This window comes from Meles meles, chromosome 7 (assembly GCF_922984935.1).
Source record: "Meles meles chromosome 7, mMelMel3.1 paternal haplotype, whole genome shotgun sequence".
Lineage (NCBI taxonomy): Eukaryota > Metazoa > Chordata > Mammalia > Carnivora > Mustelidae > Meles > Meles meles.
This window is the reverse complement of record NC_060072.1, coordinates 38,190,431-38,209,097: the sequence shown is the minus strand read 5'-3', so window position 1 is coordinate 38,209,097 and position 18,667 is coordinate 38,190,431. Positions and strand designations below refer to the sequence as shown.

At 40.4% G+C, this 18,667-nt stretch overlaps 1 protein-coding gene across 3 annotated transcripts in view; it reads right to left on the bottom strand.

The window, feature by feature from the left end:
• Window positions 1-1,247: 1,247 nt before the first annotated feature.
• Window positions 1,248-18,667, bottom strand: part of LIN7A (lin-7 homolog A, crumbs cell polarity complex component) — a 124,596-nt gene continuing 107,176 nt past the window's right edge. For all 3 annotated transcript variants that reach the window (XM_046010812.1, XM_046010813.1, XM_046010815.1), the window contains 2 exons: window positions 10,267-10,491; window positions 1,248-3,042 (listed from right to left, as the gene is read on the bottom strand). In XM_046010812.1, coding sequence (XP_045866768.1) covers window positions 10,267-10,491 — 225 coding nt within the window. In that variant the 3' untranslated portion in view covers window positions 1,248-3,042. The remainder of the gene's footprint in view (window positions 3,043-10,266; window positions 10,492-18,667) is intronic.

Below are 18,667 nucleotides of genomic sequence, written 5' to 3'. Positions count from 1 at the left end.
TTACATTTAGATTTTAGCATTGTCTTAAAGATAGGGGTAGTTCACAGGAGAGAATTCCCCATTGATTACATGATTGAGGAAGCACAAAAGTCTGTTACTTTTCCAAAAGTCAATTGTAATTAAGCTCATTATCTCCCTGCGGATGTTCTATTTCAAATGGCAACAGAATCAAAATGGAAATGCCCCAAATGGAGAGGTTCAGGTATTCTTTTTACTAAACTATGCTCTGTGTACTGGCCTTCAAAATCACAGCAGGAAAGAGTTTAGCAAATTCTGGCCACTGACCAGGAAAGAACTCAAATTCACCAGGATCATAGAAGAATAGTCGTACCAGATCTCCCCCCAACTTTTAATATCTAATTATGAGACTCAAGAGTGACATTCACGTCAGAGCAACCTGATATGTCCTTAGTATGATTTTGGACACGTCAGCGGCTCTACCAGGATCATTAATAATAAAGAACATTAGAACATTAGTACAAGTTGTGGTAAATTTTTTCCCTTTCCCTCTGGCTTCGGTGAAACTTAGAGAACCACGAAGGGGCCTCTCTAAGTCTTAGGAACAGAAACTTTTGATTAAAACTTTAAGGGAAGCTTTATATTTCAATAACCAGATTTTACTGAAAACAAAACCCAAACCTGGCCATTTGGTCATTTGTATGTAGGACCACTGTGACATGTAATCTGTCTTTAGATACCTTAGGTGTGATGGATCGCCCCTTCACTTTGACAAAGGACTTGGCATACATTTATTAGCATTTAACATTATGCAAATGAAGCATAACATACAAAGACATCTAGAAAACACAAATGTAAGGTATTGGTTCATTTGATAGCTGCTTCTATAACACCATGACAATATATATTGATGGAAAAACATGATCATTTCATATCAACCATACGCTTGCGGTTAAATGAAAACAAACCTTAAGCTCCAGATTTACACAAGGCATTGAAATGTGTTGAAATGACCATTTTCTCATTACAAGGGTGCAATGATTTCCCTTTATGAGAATCTGTGGCATCGTCTGAATAGCTTTTATACTTCTTTGTTAAATGATAACTAAAATATATGTTTTATTAAATTTTTCTTATAAAAATGAGAACTACCTCTTTCAAACTGAGTAATACTCACGCGTAGTCTCCATTCACTCCCTTTAGTCATGCTTATCTCTTTTGTAAACCTATTTTACATAACATTCAGGGTCCTCCCTCCCTTTGCCCTCCCTCCCCTCCCCCACCCCAGTTTTCTCCAGTAAAAAATGATATGTTTACAGAAGGGTTGTTGAAATTGGTGTAGCTCCTAGTTTCCTCGCTCTTTGCTCTCTGCTGGGTGATGTGTTGTGAAGAACAGGCAGAACTTGGTATTAACAATACTACCCCTTGTCAGGGCTAAAGAAAATGTGTGGTTTTATTTTATTCTGACTGGTTTTATCTTGTTTTCAAGCAATAGCTCTTGAACAGAGCTTCATCGATTTCTAATTTGGGGGACTATCTGAAATGTAAACTCTATGTTGGGGAATCAATTTCTGCATTTGAGAAAAGGGAACATCCAAATATTTGCCTCAGTTTCAATGCTCTTTCTAGAATGTTTCAACTGAAACATTTATTCTTTTTTCTGGTACATTTTTGTGCCTAAGTTATTTAAGTGCCTAAATGATTATTGCTTCCTATTCATTCCATTGAGTAAAGTCAACTTATGTGCTTAGATTTATCATGTCAAAAGGGATGATCTGTATGCTCCTAACAGATCATTTTCCAGCAACTGATACTTCCTGAAAGATGGTATCTCCTTGTCTGTTTTCCTACATGAATATGTGTAATGAACGAGGCATTTTTTCCCTCTAGAAGGAACAGCTTCTTTTCATTTACAATATTATATCCTGGTTTACAGCTGCATAATTTTAAAAGGAATAATACTTTTGGTCTTAGATTGCCAAAAATGTCCAGTTTATCTTTGGGGAAACTGATCTAAACATTGTGTGATATATGTATTTGTGTGTGTATATATATATATATATGTGAACACATATCATAATTGAGCTTTGTAAAGCTCTCAGCTTTAAAATATTAAATAAATTTCTATAATGACGTATCGGTATAGGTAGAAAGAGTTTAGATTTCTCCAGAGTTTATCAATCGAAAAATAGAAAGCTTAACCAAAAGCTAGGTCTGTTGCTAGTGTTCTCTTACCAGATTTGTAACATTTGGTAAGAGAAGACCTCAGTTTGTAGCAATACACTATGATAATATATATTGTGTGGAATAAATATACATTATATTGTTAGAATTAATAATCATAGATAAAAGCAATACTTAAATTAAAAAAAAAATACCCTATAAGAGTTCTCTTCCCTTGCCTCTAGCAAACCAAAAGTTGGGCAAAAATTGTTGCACTCCATTAATGCATAATTAAATTCAGGGAGAAAATAAAAAGCCAGTTGCTTCTAGAACCTGAATAGAGTATCAATAGCATAACTTGGCATTTTGAAGGGGGAGGGAATAAATGCTAAATTTGCGATTAACTGGAATTCTATTTCAGACAATTCAGCAATATGTATGTGGACAAGGTCAGGGTACGGGTACCCTGCGTAGGTTTCTTGTAAGTAAGTGATAACAACCTTGAACTGATGCAGTTTGAAAAATAGCCTAATGAGGGATTCGTTAATCTCTGGAAAAGCTATAGACCAAAGATTCACTTTGTCTTGGCCTGGTGATTTATCGGAAAGTCATGGACTTGATTCTTCTTGTACTACTTCAGTCTGCAGACTGGAAAACCTCTCCCTTTACACACTGAGAATTCCCACTGCAGCGAATGGAAGGTCTGTGTGTGTAAAGAGCCCGTGAGCAGTGGGATTCAGCCCCAGAGAAAGACGGTGTCGAGTCGCCTTGGTAAAGAATTCATACACCACGTGTTCACAGCTTCTTGACAGGTATAATTATCAATGTGGTCTCTTCCTTTTACTATGTGCTGGGATTCGGAAGCCCGGTTTCGAGTTTGTGACTATCACATCTTTGATCAGGTAGCTTCTCTTTAAGGACCTGAAAGAAGGGGAAAGAGTGAAGGGAAGCCAGTGATTAGTATTCATTTGTCAACGACAATATGCTAAAAATATCAAAAGAGCATGTGCTATGCGAGAACAGCAAGAATTATTTTAGGCACTGTCACTCATGCACAATCTTCCACATATGAAAAAAAAGTTGCTTGATGTTTGCAGAGGAAGTCATTATCAAATGAGGAGGGAAAAGACACAGTTGTTCCTTAAAATGAAATACAGAACAGCAGTCCGGAAACATTTCAAAAGTACAACATTTCTGCTTCCCAGTTCCGGATGCCTCTCTTTTTCTTCACGAAGGCAAAGGCTCGCTAACCTTTACAGTGTGATTCTTAGGGCGATTAGTAGTGCTCTGGTTGGGGTACCACCAGCAGAGCCTCCCACGGACAAGTGGGAAGCACCAACCTCCCTGCTCTGAAGCAGATTCTCAGACCCGTTTCTTCTTGCACAAGGTCAGCCTGACACCAAGTTGAACCCAGTGAGCAGCCACCCACATGCTCGGACCCAGAGAAGCAGCCTCATGTGAACACTTTCCCCAAGGCCAGTAATTCTTCCCCCGTTAAGGGATCATTTCAGAGACAACCGTGCTTTCCGTTCTTCGTTTCTAAAGCTGCAGATATTTTTATGCCCATGAATGTCAAGCATGCTACACAAAAGGGATTTTTACAAATCGTGGCCGGCCTCGTAATCTGCCTACTTTGCATCAACCCCCTTTTCCCCTCCCCCCCAACCCCAGTGCTGGCAGGCCTTCAGCAGATGTGCCCGGAAGCCCTTGGATGGGGCTTCAAAGCCCTGCACAAAACCATTGTGCTTCTTCAGGACCCCTACTACAATAGGACACCTACTCTAATTCAGTGCTCACTAATTGCCACGTATTTTATTAAAAGTTCTACATATTTTTTTCTTAATCTCCATAACAGACCATTTCACTGAATCTTCTGTTGAATAACTTCCTATAGGTCCCCGGGGTGGGCAAGGGACAGAGATCTAGAGACTGAATTTTTAACAAATTAATTTATTATATAGTATATGTCCCAAGGGAACGGGATTCAGAACAGGTGAATTTTAGTAACAGTCTTGGGTCTTTTCACCTTTCCAGAGAGTGGGGAGGGAGGAGGCCTGAGAGATATGCCAGCAGCTAAGAGATCAACGGGCATCCAAAATGTGGGTCACTGAAATACCCACTGGGAAGAACCATCTGCACCAAATGTTCTCATCATTTCTCTCATTGCTTTGATTTGTAATTCAACAGATCACTGATTTTTTTACTTGTTTAAATAAAAGCCTTTTCCCCATATTTCCGTTATTTTTCCATAATATTTCCCTTTTTCCCCAATGTAAATTTTATCACTCAGATTGCTTTGCTAACTTTTATTTATTTTTTTTTAAAGATTTTATTTATTTATCTGAGAGAGAGAGAGACCACGAGAGAGAACACAAGCAGGGAGAGTGGGAGAGGGAGAAGTAGGCTTCCCGCGGAGCAGGGAGCCAGACGTGGGACTGGATCCCAGGACCCTGAGATCATGACCTGAGCTGAAGGCAGACACTTAACGACGGAGACCCCCAGGTGCCCCCTTTGCTAACTTTTAAATGAGCTGTTGTGGTAGGCAGATTAATGGATCATAAATCTATCCACATCCTAATCCCTGGAACCTGTGAATGTTAGAATGTTAGATACCACGTTAAAGGGAGATTAAAGTTGTAGATGGAATTAAGGTTGCTAACAGCTGATGTTAAAACAGGGAGTGGAGGGGCGCCTGGGTGGCTCAGCGGGTTAAAGCCTCTGCCTTCGGCTCAGGTCATGATCCCAGGGTCCTGGGATCAAGCCCCGCATCGGGCTCTCTGCTTGGCTGGGAGCCTGCTTCCTCCTCTCTCTCTCTCTGCCTGCCTCTCTGCCTACTTGTAATCTCTATCTGTCAAAAAAAAAAACAGGGACTGGAGGGGCGCCTGGGTGTCTCAGTGGGTTAAAGCCTCTGCCTTCTGCTCAGGTCATGGTCCCAGGGTCTTGGGATCAAGCCCCACATCGGGCTCTCTGCTCAGCAGGGAGCCTGACTTCCTCCTCTTTCCCTGTCTGCCTCTCCGCCTACTTGTGATTTCTGCCTGTCAAATAAATAAATAAAATCTTTAAAAAAAAAAAAAACAGGGAGAGGATCCTGGATTGTCCAGGTAGGATCTGTAATTAACATAATTAAAAGTGGACGGTGGAGAGAGAAGGAGGAGCCAAGGGAGGGGATGTGATGTGGAAGCAGATGTCAGAGCAAAGCAGTGAGGACTCAACCACCCTTGCTGGTTGTGAAGATGGAGAAAGCACCACGAGGCAAGGCATTGGGAGAGCGTCTAGAAGCTACGAAAGGCAAGGAAATGAACTTTCTCCTTGGAGCCTCCTAAAGCCCAGAGAGACTGTGCTAGACTTCAGTCCTAAAGAATTACGGGATAATAAATCCGTGTTCCTTTACGCCACCAAATTTGTGGTAATTTTTTTAAGGCAGCCGTTAAGAAATGAAGACAGCTGACATGATGGGGTATTCTGAAGTATGGGGTAAATGGTAAGGGTGAGTTGGATGACTCTAAGTAGCGTAAGAAGGAATCCCTGGAAAGCTCCTGTGACCACGTCTGTGAGGAGGGATAGGGGAATGTCAGGGCAGGTGCCATCAAAGAAAGCAGAAGAGTAGCATGGCGATGGAGAGAAAGAGGCTCTGAAGCCCATGTTTCTGGGTTCGAGTCATGGCCCTATCACTTACAAGCTGTGAACCGTGGTATAGATTTTTTAAAAATCCTATATGCCTCAGTTTCTCCCTTTAAAATGAGATTCAAAATAGTACCTACTACTCATAAGATTGTTGTGAAGATGAAGTAATTGAACATGGATGTTCGAGAAGAGACTTTTGGCACACGCTGATTGCTTAATAAATGTTATTTGGCAATACGATGATTATTGCTATTTTTCTGGTTTTCTGCTTGGTGACTCTGGGTTCCTTGAATGCGATTTTATGAGTTATCCTTTGAGGCTGGTTTCCTCAGTTCTGCAGTGGGTCCCTGGATCGGACCAGCATGATGGCAGCTGGGGCCCTGGTTGTGGGAGGTGAGACGGTCGGTAGTGGACAAGGGAAGGAGAGTAGGGGCCTGACAGTTGGTGAGGCCACTGGTAAGCTCCAGCTACTTTGTAAATCTGTTAAGATCCAGCCTGGTTTCAAATGCAGTGAATGCTCCACTGTCAACCCAGCAACAGGAGGTCAGAGAAATTCGACAATCTTTTAATCTTGACTTCCTCAGAATGTTGACAACTCAAGAGGATTTCTCTTCCTTCCTCCTTTTACTCTTTGTGAATCTGAGTGAAACAGAGATGTCTATAAAATGATGCTTTAAAAAATGAGGTGCTTGGGGCGCCTGGGTGGCTCAGTGGATTAAGCCGCTGCCTTCGGCTCAGGTCATGATCTCAGGGTCCTGGTCTCGAGCCCCGCATCGGGCTCTCTGCTCCACAGGGAGCCTGCTTCCTCCTCTCTCTGCCTGCCTCTCTGCCTACTTGTGATCTCTCTGTCAAATAAATAAATATAATCTTTTAAAAAAAAATGAGGTGCTTAAAGCTGAGTCAAAGTAGTGCTCTTTGCCAGAAAGTGGGGGTAGCATAAAAATAGCTATATTCCTCTTCTCTGTTTAGGTTTCTATAATTCAGTTGTATAGTGATCATCTCTATTACCTTTCAGAAAATGTAATCTACTCCTGATTATGAACCATGGAAGTTAGGGGGAAAGACAAGTGAGTTTTATTTCAGGGGAGTTTGAAATTAAAAGTGGGCATCAGAGTTAGTGTTCACATACCACTTGCCTTCAACCTGTTTTCCATTTGTATGCACTGCTTACCATTACTTAATAAATTACACCATTTTAGATTTTTAAAAATTCCTAATTTAGAGAACAGAAATTGTATTTTGCTTGATAAACAATAAAACTATCTGACAAGTATGTTGCTTTATTTGGTCTTTGTGTGACTTGTCAAACTTAAAAAAAAAAAATCGGAGATCGGTTCAAAGTGAATTAGTCAAATTAGCTTCAAATTTCTTCCCCAAAGCAACCATAGTATGAGTTAGGAAGTGTAACAAATCCCATTTAATCCTTAAAAATTTAATTAATTAAGAGTTGAACAAGAGCTAATGCAGGTCTCTTTGACTGAATTCACCATAAAATCCATGGGTGACACGACTCGGTACCACTTCGCTCCTACTTAAAATGGCCACTACCATTTCACCTCAAGGGGACACGAGCGTGGGTGTAGCAAGGGCTGTCTTGGCAGGCATAAATGTAAATTTCACGTTCATTTAAATAGAACTTTCCCGTATCCTCTACAAGAGAAAAAAGAGTTTGTAAATGTCTTTTATTAAAAATGTTAGTCTTTGGCAATGCGACAATAGGACATTCTGAAGTGATTTAATGAAGATTGATGGAGTGGAGAAATGAAATGGAGTGCACCGCCAGCCCACAGTCATGGCCAAGTTGTGTCCTTCCAAAGATGACTGAATAGATAGAATAGTGGAAGCTTTTAGTAAGACCTCAGAAGTCTGAACGGCAACATATTTCTTTTAAAACACTTTAGAATAATTTCACTGTGGGCCAGTGTGGCAAATCAATTAGGAAAACGGTGTAAGTCCGCATTACTGAGGAGGGAAAAAAAAAATGAGTTAGTGGAAAGAGTTCCACGTTTGACTAAAGAATTGGGGATGGATACTAGAAAAAAAAGACCTGTGAAGGGATTCTGACAGTACCGGGCGAGGTGAAGTACCTTTGTATACGCAATGGGTCAGGGAGGAGAACGTTGTGGACAAACGGACTTGTGCACATGCACCCTTATCCCCCCATCCCAACCCTATCATCCTGGTCCAGCCACTGCGTCTGTTGCCTGGACTGCTTTATAACAGCCTTCTAATTAGTCGCTGCTTTTGCTCTTACCTTGCAATAATCCATTTTCCTCAGAACAGCATGAGTGATCTTTTTAAATACATAAATCAGATCATGTCACTCCCTTGCCTGAAACATTTAGTGGCTTCCACCGCAATAAAATCTAACTTCCCTCCGTGATTTTAAAAGCTTTTTGTGACCCGGCCCCCATCTACCTCTCTGTCCTTACTCATTATTTCCTAACTAACTACCCCAGCTTTCTTTCTATTCCTCAAACATCAAATAGCTTGTGTCTCTCTTAGAGCCAGGTACTGGCTAGCTCCTCTCCTTCTTATGTTCATTTCTGGCTTCTCCTCAGCATTCAACCTCAGGATAAATGTCCTCTCCTTTGAGACGTCTCCCCTGATCACCTAATAGAATGTTGTCACCTAGCCAGTGTCTATCAAAGCACTCTACTTGAACTCTGTGAAGTACTGGACCCTATAGGCTATTTTCATTTACCTGGATATTAACTATCTCCTCCAACCAGAAGGTAGGCATCATGATGCAAGGATTTTACTTTGCTCAGGCTGTTTCTACAGCCCATTGAACCAAATAGATACTTGTTGCTGAATAAATGTAGTTTTTAGAGTGAACATTAGGTGGGGCGCCTGGATGGCTCAGTTGGTTAAGCAGCTGCCTTCAGCTCAGGTCATGGTCACAGGGTCCTGGGATGGAGTCCCATATCGGCCTCCTTGCCCAGCAGGGAGCCTGCTTCTCCCTCTGCCCACTGCTCCCCCTACTTGTGCTCTGTCCCCACCCCACCCCCCCCCGACAAATAAACTCTTTAAAAAAATTAGAGTGAATGGAAGGTGATTTTTAGTTGAAGTCACCAAACTATGGGATATATACCATAAAACCTACAAGCTATGAAAGAAAGTTAGACTGCTGAATTCTCAGCCATGTCTGAGGACAAATCTTGTAGTCTTTATACTTCCCCATGTAGCTTCTCCTTTTTGTGAGAGTCACAGATCATTGAAAGTCACATGTCATATCCAATGTTTCTGGTTGTTCCAATAGCAGTCTGATAAAACCACTATTGCCTATTGCCATTTCCCCAAAATCACATGCAGACATCATAGTGGAGAGGTGTGTTATGCTATTAACTATCCTTCTAAAGGAAGCAAGAACAATTTATAGAACTCCAGACTATCTGATGTTGGCAGATGAAATGGCCTGCAACAGCAAAAAGGAAAATAATTCTATACTCCTACACTTGTGAGGGCTCCATGAAGCCACTGCAACTTCATATCATTCATCTAAAAAGTGGGGTTTTAGAGATACTTACCTGGAAGGATTTTTCTGAGGATAAGGAATAATATGGGAGAAAAGCCTAGCACATAGGAAGTACTTCAAAGGTGGGGATTCTTACTCTTTACATTTTTTCCCCTCAATGTTCTTAAAAGCATAACACAAGACCTAAGAATTTTTGTAACAGTGGTATTTAGAAAAAGGCAAGAGCATCACATTTTCAGTGAGCACCCACAGAGAATTTCGGGTCTCTCCGAGCACCCACACTGGCAGGTCTCCCCGTCATTCTTCACCATGGAGTAGTTTTCCAGGAATTTGTATCAGTATTCTAAAGGGATCTTCCCAGGATCCGCACTATATGGTTGTTAAGTCTGTACACTGTGCAAAAGCAACTGGCCAAAAGGGTGAGTGGGGGGCTGGAATCCAGCCTGCACTCTTATCATTGAGCTCTGTGCCCAGGGACCTGGGTTGCACAGAGGCTGCATTTCCCTCATGTGTATAGAGGCATCCTAGAGAGTCTTTACCTGGCCCTCCCAAGTATATTATTTTCCAAAATATCTTAAATTTGCGCAACATGGCTGAATGGCATATAAAAAGTCAGCAACTGGGGCGCCTGGGTGGCTCAGTGGGTTAAAGCCTCTGCCTTTCGCTCAGGTCATAATCCCAGGGTCCTGGGATCGAGCCCCGCATCGGGCTCTCTGCTTGGCGGGGAGCCTGTTTCCTCCTCTCTCTCTCTCTGCCTGCCTCTCTCCCTACTTGTGATCTCTATCTGTCAAATAAATAAAATAAAAATCTTAAAAATAAAATAAAATAAAATAAAAATAAATAAAAAGTCAGCAACTATCTTGTTAACATTTTCTGAGATCTTCATTGTTTTTATTTGCTTGACTGATTCAGGGGCACGGGGGTGGGGGTTGTTAAATCTAATGCTTCTGTCCCAGCGGTCTCAGAAACAATACGTATTAAAACCGTCAACAAACTCGTCGGTGTCAGGGACCTCGCTTGTGTGTGAAGAAGGCGCTTCTCACCTAGGACATGTGGTTCTGCTGTGTTTGCTGCTGCTGCTGCTGCTGCTGCTGCTGCTGTTGAATGAGCAGCTGCTGCTGCTGCCGGCGCCGGGCCGTGCGGAGCTTCTCGAAGCGGGCCTCCATTTCTTCCAGGACTTTGGGGGTGTAGCGGACCACCAGCTTGACACTGTCTTTAGCAGCCTTGAGCAGCTCCACCGCTTTCTCGTGGTGCTCCCCTTCCACGCTCTGAAAAGACAGGGGCAGCGCTTAAAGGGGAGAGCTCGCGCCCTCTTCTCCCGGCGAGACCCATCTGCGATTAGGGTCTCATTCAAATCCCGGTTTGACAGGTCAAGAAGGCACGGCAGATGGGACGTGCTGCTAGGACTGTTGTTATTTACTGCGTTTGTGGTCGAAGGAGAGGCAGGTTAGGGTGCGCTAGGGTACAGGACGGATTGAATGGGGGTTCAGATTTGGAGGGTGAGAAGCCATCAAGACCTAAGAGACCACGCTAACGCTGAGCGTGGGATTTCTAAATTTCAGCTGGAAGAGGAAATGCACTGGTCAAGGAAATTCTGAAAGAATTTAAGAAAAAATAATATGAAGAGGAACTTTCGCTATCAGAGACTGATGTGATTGGGAATCTATCACGATTAAAGCAGTGTCTTATTGTTGTAATGACAGACAGAGCACAGAGTCTAGAAGCTGATCCATCAGGCGTAAAAATTTGTTATATGATCAATGTGGGATTTAGACCAAAGGGGGAAAGGACAGCTAAATAATGCTGCTGAAACAAATAATCATTAAATGATAGAAAAGAATGTAGAGCCCGATCTCCTAGACTATGCTAAACATAACCAATTAAAAATTCATGTGGAAAAATAAAACCATAAAACAACTAAAATGAAGCAGAGCTGAAACGTTCATCTGGCAATGGAGAAAGAATGCTTAGGTAAAAATGCCAAAGGGGGGACAGAAATCTCAAAATCAGATTTACAAATTGTAAGTTTCTATATCTCATATACAATAAAAAGGCCAAATAACAAACAAGAAAAAATATTCTCAGTATATGACAATTGGTTCATATTCTTACCATGAAGGACTCTGAAGAGTCTATAAAGACCTAAGCAAGATGAGCTCCTGAACTCAATGACAAATAATTAAAAAAAAAAAAAAACACCCTATGAAATGATGTTTAAGCTCTCTTGCAATGAAAGAAGTATGATGATGAAAACAAAATACTTCATTTATAATTATAATTTTAAAATGGTGAATATGCATTTTTTAAAATAGGGTGTATTTGCAAGGACCGAGGGAAATGGGACTGTCGTGCAAGGCTGGTAACTTAACACAAACTGACACGATTTTCCCAGAGGGCATTATTGTTATGCGTCAAATAAACCCTTTATAAAGAATAGTTTATTTTCAGAAAAACTTACTAAGGATATAATCAGGTACGCACACATACCTATAAGGTAGGAATGATGAAGCAGAAAGAAAAAATACATTACTTCTTGGCTTTTGAGTTCCAAGTCTTGTAAACATCACGGTATAGATAATAGTTGGGAAACTATGTTTTTACTACAAGTAGGTACAAAGAGGTTTCTATTCCCAAACCTTCTAAAGATTCTCCAGGTTGGGATTAGGGAGAAGCAAAACAGAAGAAAGCTGTAATCAGACATTACAGGGCCCCAAGAAAAGGAGATAATCTTCCCCATCGGCTGATCCTCAGGGCAGATAACCTAACTCACATTTTATAGCATCAAAGCGCATAAGTCTTTTTGACTTGCTTCCTGGATAAAGCTCCCAGGAAAAAAATGTCTGCATGAGAAGATAGGCTGAGAGAGTGTCAGAACACCTAAGAGTGGACTGAAGTAGCCGGGAAGGCCACCCCAGGTTGGTTGAGATCACATTTTATAACCCAAGCAGAAAGGGGTCTAAAAATGGTATTATATTGAGCTACAAAAAAATAAAGTAAGTTGCATTTCAAGCACATTTCATTTATATCTGTGGAGATTCGTGATTGCCACATTATACAGATTTGGAGACAAGAGACTGTGTTCCAATTTTATCACTTGCTTCAGCAAGGTGGATGTGGACTGAGAAAAAGGAAGTGCTTTGAATTTAGCAATGAGGCAGCCATCATGGCGCTTAAGAACGCTGCTTCATCACATGTACCAAGCAGATACTAAGGATTTAAGAAATGACCATGATGAGCCCTGGAGACAATTTACAGAACCAGCCCTTCCCCAAGTCTGGGGTCAGTGGAGAGCAAGGGTTTATAAACAGTGGCTGAGCGGAGTGAATTTTTGCCAGTGGGGAAAGCCTAGGAAAATAGGCTTGTTCATTGATCAATTCATTCTCTTAATTTTCATTCAGTCATGGACTTGGTCTCTCAACAGATGCTTATTTAGCATTTATTCTATGAGTTCTATTCTACTAAATTCTTGGGAAGAACTTTAAAGGATAGGGGAAAATTCTGACCACTTTACAATATCATCCCTGTTTTCAGTGTGCTCAAAATTTCTTTCTAATTTGCCCCAAGATGAATGGTTAAGATGTGAAAAAATCTCCTTCAAAAGGAAATCTGGGCGATTTGATTGTTCACGCCCTTCTCTAATTTCTTTTTTAATATTAAAATGCATGTGTTCATATATTTCAATAACATTGAAATTGGTTCAATTTCCTTGGTTCACCCGTTTTCTAGGCCAGATGATTAATCTCCAAACTCCTTTTTGGCTTTTGTTCTGTTTGCTTTCATGTAATAGGGTTGGAAATTCTAGGCCAGAACTTTAGAGGCCCATTATCCCCGTGTAGGCACTATGCCTGCAATTTAGAGTTGCCATGGGAGGGCTGTGGTGCTGATACATGGGGCTATCAAACTCTCACCACAGGGAGAGAGAGCTGGAGAAATATGGCTGGTGTGCCATACTCACTCCCACTGAACCATCCAAGTTACCCTCTCCCAGCCCAACTTCTGTTCTCCCCCATTTATTTTTATTAAAAAGCAGACTCTGTGGTCTTTGAATTTGGAATGTTTGCCCTGATGCTCTCTCTCTCTCTAGTTTAGATGACGACTCAGGCTCTCCTTCAGCTCACCAGCGATACCAGGTCTCCTGGTCTGACTCCACCTTCGCCTTGCTTTCTTCACCAGGGCACAGAACCTTCTGATGGGATCTGGGCAGAGTGTCGTATTTCTGCTTCCAAAAATGCTTGGTTCAAAGAGTCTAAAGTTTATAATTGAAGGGTACCTCTAAGAGGTAACTCAGAGATTCAAAGAAATAGAAGCATGTTTGTAGAAATGTACTATTTCAAATCCTCTTTAACCTTTTTTAAAAATTATTTTCAGAAAAATGTCTCAACTCTTATCTTAATACTGATCTGGATGGCTTCTTCCACTGGCCTTTGCCTACTTTACAGATGCTTTTGAGTGCAGATGCTTGCCTCTTTAACCTATAATTTATCTCTTGAGTGCTTTTAGTCGCTTAGCTCAACTTATTAGAAGAATAAGGCTGTTTTCTCTTCTTTGCTTTCTTTCTTTTCTTTCCTTCCTTCCTTCCTCCTTCCCTCTCTTTCCTTACTTTCTTCCTCTCTCTCTCCTTCCTTCCTTTTTTTTTTAAAGGTAAGAATGAAAAAGCAGATCACCTTCCCATGGAGGTCTTATTCCATGCATAAAATGCCACCAAACTATCTGCTCAGTGAGAGTATATGTGTTGATGTGCAAACACTTGTTAATAGGTATTCCCTGAGCCCTGAAAGTTGATCACCTATCCCTACTTTTGGCTTCTCCTACTTCTCACTTTTAATGAAAGTATGCCTTATTTTGAGCTAAGTATATAAAACATGCTTTGAAATGTCATAGTTCATTTGTTGACAATTGAACTGTTTCTGTCAAAGCTCTATGTATAAAAGCCATCCTGACCCAGAAATTGTCCTTTGTGACACCTCGCTCGGTTGAAGCAGTCACTGAGACCCTGTGGCACCAGCTTGTCACAGATAGGGAGAGTGTGGCCCTTCTGTACTTTGAGGAAACCTCGAGGGGCTTCCCATTTTAAAGCAAAATCCCCTCTTGCAGTTACAATTGGAAATTCTATATGATTAGATTTCATTCTCTTGCTTTAAGAGTTTTGGTGTACCTACTGCAATTTTAGGAACTCACAAGCAAGGATTCGTTTAGTAAAGACAGCTGGTGAAAGATAGTATTTAGAAGGCAAGGGGTGGTAAAGAAGGCACAGAGGAATAGTAGGTACCTAAGAAACATTTAGACTAAGAAGAATATGGTCCTGAAAGAGAAAAGGCCCTACAGAGAGATGTTATCTGCCCCACAGTTACACATACTTTGGCCATAATCATTTACTGAAATGAATTAAAAGAAGAACTAGGAAGAACGGACATTTCTATCCTGAAAATACATATTTCTCCTGCTAAATCTTTTAAAAATATACATAGAAATCAGTATGAGAGAATTTTAATCATTTGTTGTCACTTCCAAATGCATAAATACAAGCTAATAAAACATTAAATTGATATAAAACCATAATCCTATAATGTTACTATATAAAAGAAGATATTTCATTCAGGAAGCCGGGGGAAAAATAGCTCAGTAAAAACCAGTTGTGTACTGGTTTCATCAGCAATCTCATGCAGCGGTAAGTTCTAGGAAGCTTTGAAGTTAGTTAATTTGATGAAAGTTTAATAAATCAGTGGCTGGTAAATGAACCAACTTAACAACATGGCTGGCTTCTGCTCTTTCAATAGCTTTGCTATTTCCACAGGTTGGGAGATAGCAAAATGGTTGCTAGTTCATGGTATGCTCAATTTCCTGGTTGATTAAGAATTCTGTCTAATAAGAGAACTTTGAATCACACTGCAGACACTAATTTGCTCATGACTTGTGTTTCTTCTCCACTGCAATAGGGAAACTCATTGTTAAATTTTGACCCTGGCTGGCCCTCAGATAGGAGAGATGCCCGTCCTGGGGAAGAAGCTTGTTATCTGTGTGTAATTAGCTGTCAGATGGTCCATGCCCAGGTCTTTATGCAGGTCTCACTCTGTGGGGACTACTTGAACATAATCCTGACAGAGTTTGCTGATAGAGAAGTTGCTTAAATACTTTTCCAGATAACCAAGTATTCACTCTACCTCTCTGTTACTCTAGGCATATCTGGAGACAGGGTTATGTATGGACTCCTACCATGACATCAGTCATTCCTTTGCATTAAGGGCCAAGTGATCCAGGGAGTAAAATATCCGAAGAGCATGGGGTCATAGGAATCAGGTAGCTCAGAAACTCAGAACATTATAGCTGTAAAGATCCTTAGAAACAATCTTAGTTATCTCCTTGTATTTAATCTTTTGTCTTGTTAACATCCATCACCAATTATAGTTACAAAATGCTTTTCTTGTGACGAGAACTCTTAAGATCTACTTTGTTAACAACTTTCAATTTTTATTAATACAGAATTATTAACTACAATACAGACACAATTCAGAATTATTAACTACAGTTGCCATGCTGTACACTATACCCTTCTGACTTATTTATATCTGGAAATCTGTACCTTTTGCACAGAGATCAGTTTTTTGGGTGATGTGAAAGAATAGGAAATAATGACAAGGCTGAGATTTGTCAATTCCTAGCTCTAAAGTGCATGAATTGTCTAGTGAAGGAGCAGCATGAGGCTACGTGAAGGGCTCCCTGTGGGTTATGGTTCTCACGTTGGAAATGTTCCAATATAGTCAAAGACAGACCTACTCCTTCTCCACAAGGTTTCCAGTGACTGATTATTTTGTTCTTAAGATAGTTTTTCTTTTAGTCCATTAAGTCATTTTATTATTTTAAGAGTACATATGTCTATATATAAAAATAAGTGTGTGTGTGTGTACTCTGACATTTATTGAGCACTTACTAAGTGCAAAGCACTGCTAGCTACTTTCTGTGCATTATATCTAATCCTCACAACTCTATAAAAATGGGAATGGAACACTTAAGAAATTTATCCTAGGCCTCCAGGTAGCATGTGGATCAGATTAAAATGAACTGAGATCTATCTGTTTCCAGAGATTAGACTCTTACTTACCAAATTCATAGCATTAAACGAGATATTAAAGAGAAAGTAAATATCATATGGGGGCTATTCCCTATTTGTGGTTTTTTTTTAAGACCAGTAGTTCTTAAATCTGGATGTCCATAGGAATCAGCTGAGGCATTTTTAAAAAATATTAGAGGCCTGGCTGTATCTCAAACTTACCATATCCTCAGCAACTTGACCTAGGAATATGTGACTTTATAAAACTCATACAGCCAGTCAACCAGGCACGGACAGTAGATCAGTGTTTGGGCACAGTACTCTAGACTATAATTAACCTAAATAGTAAATAGTCAATTTCTCTGCTATGTTATTCTGGGAAATAGAGCTGAGTAGGTTAGAAAATCTTGTAACTTTGCCATGGCGTAGCTCTAGAATCATCATTTTTGGTCACTGAGAATACCTTATACATATTAATTGGGTATTTAATTAAGAATGGAATATCTCTGCACAAGCTGCAGGACATATTCAGAAAAAACTTTTATGACTTTTTGATCCATTCGTTCCTTCAAATATGTTAATTTCCTGTTCTAAATGTATTCTCTTTTGCTGAAGAAAAGTGACAAGTGTATAAAAAGTATCACATTTATCCCTTGGAAAAAATATGCTAATATTCTCCCATAGTACTCTTTTCCTGCCTAAATGCTAATGTCTATTTCAGTGCACTGTAACTTACCAGTTTACAATCATTCTACTGTCACCAGACTGTCCAAGGGCAAGATAAGTCTTACTTATCTCTATGTCCAGCATCTATTGTGTGTATTGTGTGTTCAATTAATAGCCAATGAACAAACCATCTTTCTCCCTTCCCCCTTCCCTCCTCCCTCCCCCCACTCATATACATATATACACACACAACTCGTGTCTCATATGAAGGTATGACATGACACGTGGCACATACATATAACGTGTGTTGACATAAGTCATCCACATACAAATACTCACATATATGCATATACCTATAGATAAATGTATATACATATATATATGTATGCATGTATATAACACTTCTTCTATTAAGCGAAGGAGTCCGTACTGCTTTGGTTTGAATTTGAACTTCTTCCCTTATCAGCTCTATGAGCTCAGACAAGTTGGTTAGTACCTCCAAGCTTCAAGGTCTTCATCTGTAAAACTGGTGTCATAGATTATCCACTCCTAAGGATCATTATGCGCATTGAACTTAATGTACACAAAGCCCCTGGAAAAGTGTGTGACATTTAAAGAAGGTCCAAGAAATGCTATAGCTCTTTGCGATAATTACTCCAGGGCTTCAGGTGCTTAAGGACACAATAGCAACAACAAAATCTAATTCTGGAGTAAGTAGACGTTTCTTTTATATTATCTAGGGGCCAAGTCTGTGAAATAAATTAACAGTGGGTGGAGTTTGCTGGAAGGACTGTAAATAGTCCAAGTTGCCCTTGGGCTCTCTAATTGAATCATAAGAGAATGATTATTTTTACAACTAATTTATAGAAATCTGTCCATTCCACCACAACAGTGGGTGGAGTTTGCTGGAAGGACTATTTACAACTATTTAGGTAAATCAACTGCTTCTAATCACTGTCAAGTCATTTAGAAGCACCATTCCCATACATACAATCGATAGTTAATTACAAATGATCACTATTTATTCATGAAAAACTATCCCTCTCAGTCCCTCCAGTGTGCCCCACTTTGTTAAGGAGAGGAACTGTGGGCAAGAGATTTGCTTGACAGTAGCACGCACTATGTGTGAGCGAACTGGAGAGGGGAAAATCATCGACTGACCCAACACTACAAAAGACTGGAGAGGTTGACAGGAGAAAAGCGTGTCTATAATTACACGTATTTTCATCCTGTGGGAGTAGTTATAAATATAAAAATTTTTGAACTATGACAGCAGAGAATGCAGAGCATTGCCGGCTGGCCCAGGGGGCAAAAGCTCTAGAAGAAAAATCAGCACCAGAATACACCAGTCTAGCATTTGGGTGGTCTCAGCCCACCTTTCAGATCTGGAGGCTGACACTGAAAACAAATGCAGCTACAACACTTCAGTTGTAATGCTTTGTAGTAACTGCTCAACTCATCAGTTCTGGCTCCGAAGGAAGGGGGAAAATTCCCGATGCTTGTTCAGCTGAAGATTACACACACACACACACACACACACACACACACTACACACACATTCAATAAATATACGTACACACTTGCACATACACACAGTAAATATACAATACACACACACAAAGACACACACACACATATCACCATCTTCAGTACAAATGTGAGCACTGGAGATCAAAAATAAGCCAGCTGCATGGGAACATATTCCTAGAAAATGAGATCTTCCAACTGGT